At 42.7% G+C, this 12,292-nt stretch overlaps 1 protein-coding gene across 1 annotated transcript in view; it reads left to right on the top strand.

Annotated features, from left to right (window-relative positions):
• The window catches only part of ephb4a (eph receptor B4a), a 43,607-nt gene that overhangs the window by 25,174 nt on the left and 6,141 nt on the right, over positions 1 to 12,292 (top strand). The window contains exons 3-11 of the mRNA XM_085420441.1: positions 1,376 to 1,657; positions 4,397 to 4,787; positions 7,165 to 7,317; positions 9,239 to 9,574; positions 9,657 to 9,781; positions 10,126 to 10,294; positions 10,617 to 10,716; positions 11,857 to 11,921; positions 12,074 to 12,187. Coding sequence (XP_085276567.1) covers positions 1,376 to 1,657; positions 4,397 to 4,787; positions 7,165 to 7,317; positions 9,239 to 9,574; positions 9,657 to 9,781; positions 10,126 to 10,294; positions 10,617 to 10,716; positions 11,857 to 11,921; positions 12,074 to 12,187 — 1,735 coding nt within the window. The remainder of the gene's footprint in view (positions 1 to 1,375; positions 1,658 to 4,396; positions 4,788 to 7,164; positions 7,318 to 9,238; positions 9,575 to 9,656; positions 9,782 to 10,125; positions 10,295 to 10,616; positions 10,717 to 11,856; positions 11,922 to 12,073; positions 12,188 to 12,292) is intronic.

Below are 12,292 nucleotides of genomic sequence, written 5' to 3'. Positions count from 1 at the left end.
GTGCTACCTACTGACTGCGACTCCACCAGAGGTTTACCTGGATCATTCTCATAGGTGCAGTTAGACATGAACACACACTTTATGCTAAATAGCTGGCAAATCAAAGAACATTTATTGTCCAATCTGACTGCGTTAGACATTTGCTCTCTACGTGTCTAGTAAAGTTCAGTTCATGCGTGAAAACGGCTCTAAACAACAAGGCAAAATCAATGATTGTAAAAGATTTGTTGAAATGTCATCAGTGCCGGATGTATGTCGTAAATGTCATCCACTGTGATGTTGAGACTTCAGTACTATTAAATACAGAAGGTGTGACTTGCTGCCAAAGAAATGTAATTATTTTTTTCAGGAGGTAATCTATATCTTGTAAAAAGTATTAGATTACTTTTTTAAAAGTAACACTATATGCTTTTTTTTAAAAGTCCCATTTATGTAACTGCACTTTGTCTGTGTACTTGTAGCTCATTCTCTCATTTGCCTTCAAGTCACACTTCTCTTTGAATGGTTTTTGTCAAATCCAGATGAGTCCTCACAGATTCGGTGCATCTTCATCACAGAAAACATTTTGTTCACAGACACATGTGCTGCCAAAGTCCACGGTATTTATTTTTTTTGGGATTAGAAGGGAAATTCTTCATTCCAGCGTCTCAAACCTGGCTCTCGGTGCTCTGCTGCACTGTAATTCATTCACACCACAATTCTGCCTCACTCAACACATCATCTGAAAATGGATTTTTAAAGATTTACATATTTATATAACCGAATTTCTGAGCCTCAAGTTCAGCAAATCTGCTAAATTCTGCCCCGAGTATGTTAATTTCTTGCTTGTTTCCCGCTCTTGGGAACATAGTGATGGTGAACATTTTGCTGTTGACTCAGAAGTCAAACATTAAAGCATTTTTCTGTTGCATTTGGCTGCCCAACAAATGTAGATTTCTGTGCAGTTTTTTTTTACTTCACTCATATTTGCGATATCCCCTCTTTATTCTTGTGTTTTAGGCTATAAATGTGTTTGAAAGGTGAAAGCTTTGTCTGTCTCGATGCTGTTTGCAGAAGTATGCTTTGTTTGACAAGTGAGACTTGTATTCCCACTGGCTGTGCTGGAGCTCAGTGGGAGGAATGATTTAACAACCCAGATTCAAATTCGGGCTGGATTAAAATCCACAGTGGGCCAGATCTGTCCCACGGGCCTCTGACAGGTGCAGAAGGCCAACAAAAGATTGTAACATTATTATGATGAATAGGATTTTTAATGTGACCAATTATATAAATATATAAATACCCCAGTGAAAGTCTTTATAGGTGAAGTAAATCTACTCTGTGCTCACAAGTTATCTGGGTCAATCTGACAGCCCTTTGTTCTCTCTGCTCTCAGTGGGAGGAAGTAAGCGGTTTAGATGAGGAGAACAACAGCGTAAGGATCAATCAGATTTGCCAAACGGACAGTTCGTCCAGCCACTGGCTGCGCAGTGGCTACATCCAGCGACGGGGAGCGTCTCAGGTGTACGTGGAACTGCGATTCACCATGATGGAGTGCTCTTCCAGGAGCACACACCACCGTAGCTGTAAGGAGACCTTCAACCTCTACTACTATGAGGCAGACTCCAACGAAGCCACTGCTACGAACCCACCCTGGATGGAGAACCCCTACATCAAGGTACCCATTACATTACATTATAAAAAAATAATGCAGGTTTCTTTTCTGTTGGCTAGTCTGATAAATATTATAGGAGCTAATTCGTTGTTTAATTGTTTGAGAAAATCAATTGAATTGAATTCTCGTGGTATTGCCACTCGGCTTCTAAGACTGTTGTATTATTATGTCTTGCTCAGCAGGAACATTTTTATATTTGACAGCGTAATAAACTGCAGGGCTTATCTTGATTATCGATCAGTCTGCCTATTATTTCCACAATTAATCGATTGATTCCACTGTGGTGGCTCTAATTTGCTTTGCTTTACCCAAAAGTATAAACAAGTGATGTATATCAAGAAAAATAGGGTAAAAACTGCCTGAAATGGTCGTGTCTGAAATTGTACTCTTAAAAAAAAAAAAGAAGAAGCAAATCAATGGGGAAAAAAAAGTTCTGTCGCAATGAGGGAACTCGAAGCTCCAAATCTGAAGGTTGCCAAGCAGTGAGGACCTGAGAAAAATAAGTTATTGAATAGCTGTGTGTATTGCTACCAGTGAAAGTCTGTTGCATTGAATTTGATGACTCACAAATACCCTCATAAACTGGATAAAAAAAGCTGTGCATGATGTCCAAGTCATTGTTGGGAAAAAAACTTAAATGATGAAACCATTAACAATAAGTATTCTTGCCTTTCACTTTTGCAGAATTATTTATAATCTCACCATGTTCTTGTTTTCGCTGACAAACAACTGTTTTTGAAGCCTCATAAGGCGCATGTGTGTACAGCATGCAGTACTGTGAAAAAGTACCAACTCTCACTTCTTCTTTATATAGGATATATGAAGCATATAGGGTAAATGGTGTGGCGATTGACTGAAATGTCTGCAAACAAACATGGTATATAAACAGAGTTTGTCTGAATAGCTTGAAACTCAATATTTGGTGTGACCATCTTCATTCTTCAACACAGCCTGAACTCTCTTAGACAAGCTTGCCTGCAAGTTCTCTAAATGTCTGCAAGAATAGTTTTCCAGGCCTCTCGAAGGACATTCAAAACTCTTCTTCAGATGTTGGCTGCCTTTTTTTCCCCATTTTCTGTAAAAATGATCCAAAACTTGCTTCATTAGTGTTGAGATCGGTGCTCTGGTGAGACCAATCCATGACTGATAGTGTTCCACTGTGTGTGTGTGTGTGTTTTTCATTCAAGTATGATTTTACTGCATTGCCAGTGTTTTTGGAATCACTGTCGTGCTGAAAAATGAAGCCGATGCCAAGCAGATTATAGCTGCATTGTGCATCATAATCTGATGGTACTTTTCTGTGTTCATGATTCCATCAATTTTGACAAGATCTCCACTGGCAAACTATGACAGATCCTCCATCGTGTTTGACAGATGGCTGTCGACACTCAGTGCTGTAGCTCTCTCCTGAACTTCTCTGCACATATTGATAAAGGTTTAAACCAAAAATGTCAAAATCTCGATCCATCACTCTGTAAGTCCAGTTATTGTGTAATTTAGCATACCGCAACATTTTCTTGCCACTTCCGTTTCTTAAGAATGGCCTTTCTGATGAGGCTTCACTTGGCCAGATGCATCTGCCAGGTCCTGTGTCAGGTCTTTGCTGGACTTTTTGCTATTTCTTAAGGACATGAATATCATATAGTGCCCATCTGTTTGGTTTTTAGGTCTGCGACTTATTCTTGTGTCCTCCACATGCCATTTTTTCTCATTTGTCTTTTAGGACACACTGCACTCCAAGTTATGCCAAGTTTTTTGGTTTACAGCTCTTTGTGAATCACCTTGTTGGTGCAAAAATAATACTTTATGCCTGTTAAACTGTTATTTTTTTATTCCTTTGTTAGTGTGAAGTAGCTTTAAAACACTTATCTGAAAATGTCTAGGTATTAGGACTGGATTAAAATGAGTAAAAAAGCAGACATGTCCAAAGAAAAACTTTAAAAGACCTTCTTCAGACCACTTTAAAAAGTTACAAGAAAGTCTGGCTCCTTGGAAGCAGGCTCAAGTCTTTTGCACAGTACTGTACACGTTTGTGACGGATTTATTTCCCCCTCAGTGTGCAGCTTTTCATACAGATTCAAAACAAGTTTGCAGAGACCAAGATTTCCTTTAAATGTCAGTTTCACAACATCGTCAATGTTCGGGGACTTTTTTAATGTTCCAATCATGTTCTCGCCTCTTGGGAGCAAGCACTGCTTTAAAACCCACCTTGTCAGTGCATTCAATCTGTTTCACAGCCTGAATCTTTTCGTAATGTTTATCTTCTGGGTTTCATTTTCCAAACACATAGCTTAGGAATGCAGCACAGTCAATCTAATTGTCAAACCTTAGTTGTTGGCCGTGTCCTTGAACAAAACACCAAACAGTGGCGTCAAAATAGTCCCTGCTTCTCAACTTCATTACCACCTAATAATGTAACTTTGACAGAAAAATAAAAGTGATGAAATGTTCGCCGTGATGAATTGCCTTCCTCTCCAGCAAGTTTCTCGTCCCTGCAAGTTGAGGTTCAAAGCACACTGTAATAAATGGGAAACAATGGCTGCCAGAAAGGCAGTGAATCAATGTAAAAATCACAGTGGTATGCTTTGTAAAATTTTCAGTAATATGAAGCATATGTAATTTCTAATTAATGGGCTAAACATGCAAAACTATCAGTTTGATCTTTTTCATGGCTGAACAGGAATGCAGGCGTGCAGGAATCTGGATATTACATAAGGTCTTTTCTCTTTCTCCCTGTCTTAGGTGGACACAGTGGCTGCAGACTTTCTACTAAGGAAGGACGGGGAGAAGAAATTGAACGTGAAGACCTTGAGACTCGGCCCTCTTAATAAGAGAGGCTTTTACTTGGCCTTTCAGGCTCAGGGTGCCTGCATGGCTCTGCTGTCTGTCAGGGTCTTCTTCAAGAAGTGTCCTCCCCTGGTCAGTGCTCTTTCCTCTTTCCCTGAGACTATACCGCGTACTCTTGTGCAAGAGGCACAGGGTGTGTGTGTGGAGCACGCAGCTCAGCAAGGTCCCCGTCCTCGGCCGCCTAAGCTCTTCTGCGGGGAGGATGGCCAGTGGGTGGGCCAGCCAACAACCTCATGTGCATGCGTACCAGGATTTGAACCAGCTGAGGGGTACACGAGATGCACAGGTAACGAAGGAGGCAAGGTTAAGCCAAATAAAACTGACATGCGTGCATGTATGCATATAGACTACACCCATATAGGCAACAGGGCAGGCAGACTAAACAAGAACACAATGGTAAGGCGAGGGTGGCGGGGAGTTCACTGAGGGTTGAAGTGTTTGAGAGGAAATGAGAGACCGAGGAAGTTAATGAGGCAGGGGAATGGCTGTGACACAGAGGAGACAGAAAGAGAGGTCAGGTGGAGCAGCACTTATCTCTGAAAGGAAGAGCAGGGTCAAAGGCTTACTGCTGCGACAACTCCTGGCTCAGCCGAGATAGGAGCGCAGGAGGACTGCAGAGGTGAGGGGCGAGAGGGAGGGGAGGTGGTGCTCGGGGTAAAGATCATAACACTTTGAGAACATCAAAGCAAAGCAGACAAAAAAAGAAGGAAGAAGCAGGATGATTCTCTCAGGAGCCGTGCAGCAGCTCTGCCTAATGAGTCCAATTAACAAGCCTCGCGCATGGACTACCCCCTCACACGCGCACAGACTCGCCGCATCGCAGCGACACAGATAAATGGCGAGCACTAAAAACACAGAAACAAAAGGAGAAATGCCACATTTTCCCAGGGAAACGCCTGGTTTCATCTGTCTGTGTTTGAAGGTAGGCTGTAGTTTGATCTCCGTGGGCGGTATAATGATTTTTCATAACAAAAAAATAATTTCCGACATTTTGCTCCTGGTGAGGTGGCATTTTCCAGCGTTCTGTCACAGAAGAGAGTTGCAAGGCAAAACATTCACAAGGCCATAAAGGGAAATTGCCTCGCAGAAAAGACCGGACAGTTAATTTGCTTGGGAGGCTGGTCATTTCGGAAAAATGAAATCGACACCAGGGTTTAAAATTAAAATTCATTTTGCTGTAATACCATTATTTGCCAGAGACTATACATATATTTTCTGGGGCAAACACGAGCATTTAAATATAAAAGTTATGAATGCTGTCAAGTTGATTTAGTGTTTCATCTAAGTATGGTTAGAATATTTAAACCAGGTCTCTGAAATGAACTATAAGACCATAAATACTGCTCTGGGGGAGGGGTATATTTCCCCTCATGTGGCAGTATTGCTTTATTATTGTTAGACAAGTACATCATTATAAAGGTTAAAAACTAAATAGGTTAGAACTAGCCCCTAATCTACTCCAAACAAGATTCATTTCTATTTCAAAAGCTTTGTTTCGTTCAGGAAAAAATGCCAGAACCAGAATACTGACTTATCTTAATGTGAACTGCTGCAAGTGCTAAACAATCTTACAGCTGAATTCACTGAAAAGTTGCACAGTAATCGATAGCGACGGCTCCTGTAAATCACAGTGTTATTTGTGTCATCTTGTGGGAGCTCGAAAGCACCGAGGTTACAGCCGCCTCTTCACATGTGGCAAATTCCTTGCGGTAAATGTCAGTCAGGAACGATCAGCGAGAGCGTTGACCCTGTGAAATGTGTCAGTTTTTCGCTGCAGCGATGCTCCCGCTCGGTGTGAAAGTTTCTTGTTGTATTTCTCTCGCTCAGCAGCTGCGTATCAGCCGCCCAGACTGAACGCAGAAAGTAAACACGTTTGCTGCCATTGTGTGCGGTATTAGCAGGGTGACGGCTTATTACACATTCACATGTTAGAACAAGCGTTGGATCGGGCTTTGCTGGTGAGCAGAAGCTGAGGTGTGCACGGTTTCAGACCATGTAGTGACTGCAGCTAATGACTGTTGTCATTCTTAATTTCTACGTGTATTTATTTTCTTTGATCGATTGATTGTTTAGTCTGAAACGTCAGACGTGGTGATGTTTACTGCGATATGAAGCGAAGAAATACAGGAGTGGTGTTGTAGATTTGGTCAAAATTGTGCTTAATTGTTTTTCCATCGCTCGACTAATTGATTGTTCAGCCAATCCTTTCAGCATGAGTTCAGACTCCATTCACGGTGTCCTTACATCTTACCGCGGTGCTGGTTTGGGCTTTACAAAAGGAGACCTGGAACAATGTTTGAATCAATAAGCAATGACAGTTTTTTCATAAGGACCGCCACATGTCTGGTCTCATTATCCAGATATGGCCAGGTAAATTCAATGATAAGCAGCATGTCAGTCACAGGCAGTTTTTTTTTTCCTCCACTAAATTGACTATTAGTGTCAGTCTCATTACTGTGATTGTCTCAGTTTATAGCCCTCATTACATGCTTCTGTCTGTCAATCTGCAACCATCTGGCACCTAAGCACTCCGAAATAAAGGATTTATTTGCAAATTGAGTTTGACCCAGGCCTATACAGGACACAGTGAAGGCGTTATGCAATGTACTGTTGTATTTAATGCTAATGTGCCTTTATTTGTTCTCACATCTTGTCCTCTTCAGCGTGTCCTGTGGGCCAGTTTAAGTCAGGCATAGAGGGACAGTGCAGAGGCTGCCCAGGATTCAGCCAAGCCACCAACAGGGGGGCGTCAATGTGTGAATGTCGCCCTGGGTACCTACGTGCCGAATCAGACACTCCTGACACACCGTGCACTAGTAAGTAAAACAGTGCTTAATCCACATGCAAATATGGAGGTGCTAAGCAACACTCTTTACTGTCTCCTCCTCTCTTTTTTTGTCTTCCTCTGACACCTCTGATGCTACTTCTTTTTTTCCCTCCGGTGTCATTTAGCCAGGGTCCGCTGAGCTGCTTTGTGGCTTTTGTCTCACGGCTGGGCATTGAGATGCATGTCCTTTGTGACAGGTTGTTGGTGAGGGTGGGAGGGTAGGGCTTTCTGTCCAAAGTGAAGTAGGCATTGATGGTCTCAAGTGACACATCCATGCGGATTGAGGAATTTCAATTCAGGCTCATTTTGGGTGTGTGTGAATGGGAAGGGGGGTCTTTAATTAGGTGCGCTCTTTCGGAAGGGCCACAAAGCTGATGTGAAACAATGTGACACTGTGACTGTGGCTGTTACCCCTGCAGGTGTGATATAAATACCAACTGGAATTCACACCCACCAATTTTATTTTTTACTGATAACTTTAATTACAAAGACTTATCTTAATAATGGATCTCTTTAAGAAGCTAATTTCTATTATGTATTCTGTTGTTGTATCAGATTGCCTGAGCAGTTCGGCACGTAACGTTATTTTCAATTTGTATGCAAAGTTTTAAACCAGCCGAGCCACCTGAAATTCACGCCAGACCTTTTCCCTCCTGAAAATAGGTATACGTTTTTACATTTTTGCGACAGGCGTGGTGGTTTTTAATTAAGCGCATTGTGATTGCCAGGACTTAAAAATGCGTCACCTCCAAAAATCCCCTGTTGCCAAATGCTGAATTCAGAATTCATGCTCGCCCAGATTGAGCGTGATGTTACTCCACTCGGGTTTCCAATGAGAACACCATTAGCACTTAAGTTAGCTGCAGGCTCAGTGACAAAGCTCTCTCTCCTTGGCAGGAACAGAAACTCATTCACAGTGCCTGAGTGGTCTTGCTGTTTAGTTATGCTTGGCTTGAGGCAATAGCTATCTTCTTACAATTTTCAGGCGGTGATCATTATCATCCAGTTTTAGACAAACGTAATTGCACCAGTTAAATCCAGCAGCACATATGCTCCCGCTGTGACGCAAAGCCACTGCAAGAGCATTGTTCTGCTTCGTGAGTACATGTGCGGGCTGAGTAAAATGGCTTCAGCTTATATCAGAAATCATAAAGAAACAATATGTGTGGGTCATGGAAAAGTAAAACAGTGGCAAAATGGCACAGCGGAGATCAACACAGAACTTTCATATATTGTAATTTCACCGAGGCAACTTTCCACAGGGGAAAAAACATGAAGTACGATTCAATATTTTTTCCCATATAACTTGATAATATGTGAAGAACAGCTACTGGTGCTCCCTGAAGGTACTTTATCATAGCAAAAACAAAAAAATCATAACAGGTGATGCTGCTATATTGATATTGTTTAAATGGTCTTAAGAGGTTTAGAAAATGCTGCCTTTGGGATCAGGAAAAGGCCAGATTGAACGGAATAGTTTGACATTTTTGCGATATTTGAGTTTGATCGGATTAATGTGTAATTCTGTCATGTATACATGATGCTCCAGTTCTGAAAGAGAGTCATGTTCGGTGGGTTATGAAATCCCGAACATGCAACATGCAGGTCTGACCAACCATGAATCCTGCTTTTATGGTTAAGTCAAGCTAAGTGGATGCTGCCTGCAGCAAGAGATTTACTCATAATCAAATTTAACAACATCATTTGTTGTATTTTGTTTTAGTGTATATTACCTATAAGTAAAAACATTATAGGTAAGCACATACATGAAAGTTTCATCAATTTTCTCATTCAGCTCTTTTTTTTTTTAAGCAGATTGGTTCGCATACAGGAACTTGGATGACTGCCAGTTTGCAGTATTTTTTAAATGTGGAAAAAGCGTGCTATTTTAACTATTTCTCTCACTGTAGGAACTCCCTCGGCCCCTCGCGGCATAATCCGTAAGGTCAACTTCACCACAGTCACTCTGGATTGGAATGAGCCGCTGGACAGCGGCGGCAGAAACGACCTGAGCTACGCCGTCAGGTGCTCTCTGTGCAGGTCACCAAAGGAAGCGTGCCTCCCCTGCGGAGATGGCGTCAGTTACCGGCCTGCGAAGGACGGCCTGCTGGGTCACAGGGTAGAGGTGTGGGGCCTGCTGCCACACACAACGTATACGTTCACTATTCAGGCACTTAACGGGGTGTCTCAGCTCAGCGAGAAGGAGCCTGCCAGCGAAAGTGTCAACATCACTACAAGCCATGACGGTAAGAGCTGCAGGAGGATGGGTGGAAAGGTATAAATAGTCCGAATTTCACTGTATTTATAATTCTGCTGCCATCTGTGCAGTGCCGCCACTGGTGTCTGTGATTCGGAAGAGCGACTCCACAGAGAGCAGTCTGACTCTACACTGGTCGGCCCCGACTCAGCCACACTACACCATCCTGCAGTATGAGCTGCGCTACTGTGAGAAGGTAAGAGCTCCCTGACGACATCCCCGAACTTTCCCTTCAGATAGATGATCTATTTTTTTTTTAACAGGCTCATGAGAAGAAAGCACTCTCAGTGCAGATGTAGTTAAAGGGTCACGGCACGCGGGTTAGACCATGTGGATCTGTGAAGAAGCTCTCTAAATTGTGCAGTATACACTTTAACAATTAAGATATTAGTAACATATTTGTAATGTTTTTTTTTATTATTATCTGATGTAATTGAAGTTAGTGTTCAGTTCAGGACAGTTTGACTAATTAACTAGCTTGACATCATCATCTGTTCTTCTTTCACTATTGCCTTGGACTCATTCTTTTTTTGCTTTTAGAAGGAGCAGCGTAGCGAAGATCAGTGCCACTCCATACAGAGTAACAGAAACCAGGCTGTACTGACAGACCTCCGCCGGGCTAGTCAGTATGAAGTGCAGGTCCGGGCGCGTACCCAGGCCGGCTACGGCAGTTTTAGTCCACCAACCATTTTCCGCACGCTGCCCGATGGTAAGAAGAGGTCTTGTTTTCTCTTGAAGAGGAGCCACACACACATTACTCTTTTTTCTTATTTAAAAAAAGTAATTTCCAGTGGGGGTGTGACAGTCATTTATCCCTGCATAATCAATCTCTGCACAGTTTCTTTTATGAATTTATCATCTGCATCTTTGTTGACTCTCTTTAATAACCTAAATTCCTGCCCCCCACCCCCACCTTTCTTTACTACCTATGTAAACCTCCTGTCATGGCTTCTGTCGTTGTGTTGCTCTAACTCTCTCACTTTCTGTCTGCTATTTTCTCGTCTCTCTCTTTTGTTTGCCGTCTCTCCCAGGACGTGACTCTGGCTCCGAGTTCTTGGTACCTGGCATCTTTATCGCTGTCGGGATGCTGCTGCTTGTCACTTTCGTCTTTGTGGCCGCCTACTGCATACGGTGAGAACGGGAGGAAGGGAAATAGGCACAGGAAAACAAGATAGATTTGCAAGTGAAAGAAGCTCGCGGAATAACAGGAAATGGAGCGAAAAGGATAGAAATCAAAAACCAATAACAAACGTGACCCCAATTTTACAGTTTTGCACTGCTTTGTTCTTTTGTTTATACAAATCATATCTTATCAACGGTGGTTTTGCACTCTGTTACCCACACCTTTTCTTTTTTCTTCTTCCCCCTCTGTGAAGCAGTTCAGACACAAAGCAAGGCTCATGATTTCTTTTGCTTACACAGCTAAAAGCTATCCTGCTCATTAGAACATTTTCCTTAGGCTTCATTGTTTGAGTAAATAATGTCGGATGGCATCACGGGGAAAAAGAGAGGGAGAAGGTGCGTGCATTTGTGTGTGAGAAGGATGACGATAGAGGTAGAGGGCAGGGAAAGACAGGATGCAGGCGTCCCAACCCTGTTTCCACAGGACAGAACAATAGCTGTGACCTTGTGACACACACACACACACACACACACACACACACACACACACACACACACACACACACACACACACACACACACACACACACACACACACACACACACACAAACCAGTGAGTGAGGCCCAGATCTGCCACTAACTGAGGGTGGTGCATTATTGCTATTTTAGGCTTCTGAGGTGGAAGAGAGAAATGGAGGAAGGCAGCGATCCAGTAGCTACAGGGTTGTTACTGTACTGTAGGGATGAGTTTGCTCCAGCAGAATTATAATGGAGCCGCTTGCGTCAAAGAGCAGAACCATATGGGTTGTCTCAGGTATTCAGCACCACCACAAGTCACTGTGTATTGCGTGTTTACAGCACGGACAAAACTGTCCACAACAAGGCGGTGTTGGCTTCTCAAACCATAACAGTTATGATGTATTTTTAAGAGTGCATGTGGCTGAAGTGACCTCTGACCCGTGATAGCTCTGTTATGTGCTGTGCTGTTCTTATTGCATCTGAACAGTTGGTTGATGTGCATTACATTGGGTTGATAAAGCATTAGGAACACTTGTCCAAAAAAAAGTGAAATAAAACATCAATTCCTCAGATAAGTGCGCTGCAATCCTAATCTTGTTTCATTTATACTGATCTCTTTGTACCTGCAGCCGGCACAGCCGAATAAAGGATCCGGAGCTGAGTGACAAAAACAGCCAGTACCTCATTGGCCAAGGTAACACATCAAGGACATGCACGCTGAACCACAGCTCTGATTTACAATTCATTCACGTCGGGGAAATCATTTTTAATGTGACCGGTCTCTCTGTCGCTCATGGTTCTGTAACATTCCTGCTCCCACGCTTCTGTTTGTCTCCCCTCTCAAAGGGGTCAAGGTTTATATCGACCCTTTCACCTACGAAGACCCTAATGAGGCAGTGAGAGAATTTGCCAAGGAAATCGATGTTTCCTTTGTCAAGATTGAGGAGGTCATTGGTGCTGGTAAGCCCATCAGTATGCTTTTCCTGTGATTAATAAATCTGTAAACTTTGCCCTGGTCCACTCTTTCTGAGGACTTGCAGACTGCACAGGTTGCGTTTTGTTGTG

The sequence above is a fragment of the Rhamphochromis longiceps genome, linkage group LG10, assembly GCF_057381845.1.
Source record: "Rhamphochromis longiceps isolate RC_006_pf linkage group LG10, R_longiceps_female_GT1.1, whole genome shotgun sequence".
Classification (NCBI taxonomy): Eukaryota; Metazoa; Chordata; class Actinopteri; order Cichliformes; family Cichlidae; genus Rhamphochromis; species Rhamphochromis longiceps.
The sequence above is the reverse complement of the archived record's forward strand: the minus strand, read 5'-3'. Positions and strand labels throughout refer to the sequence as shown.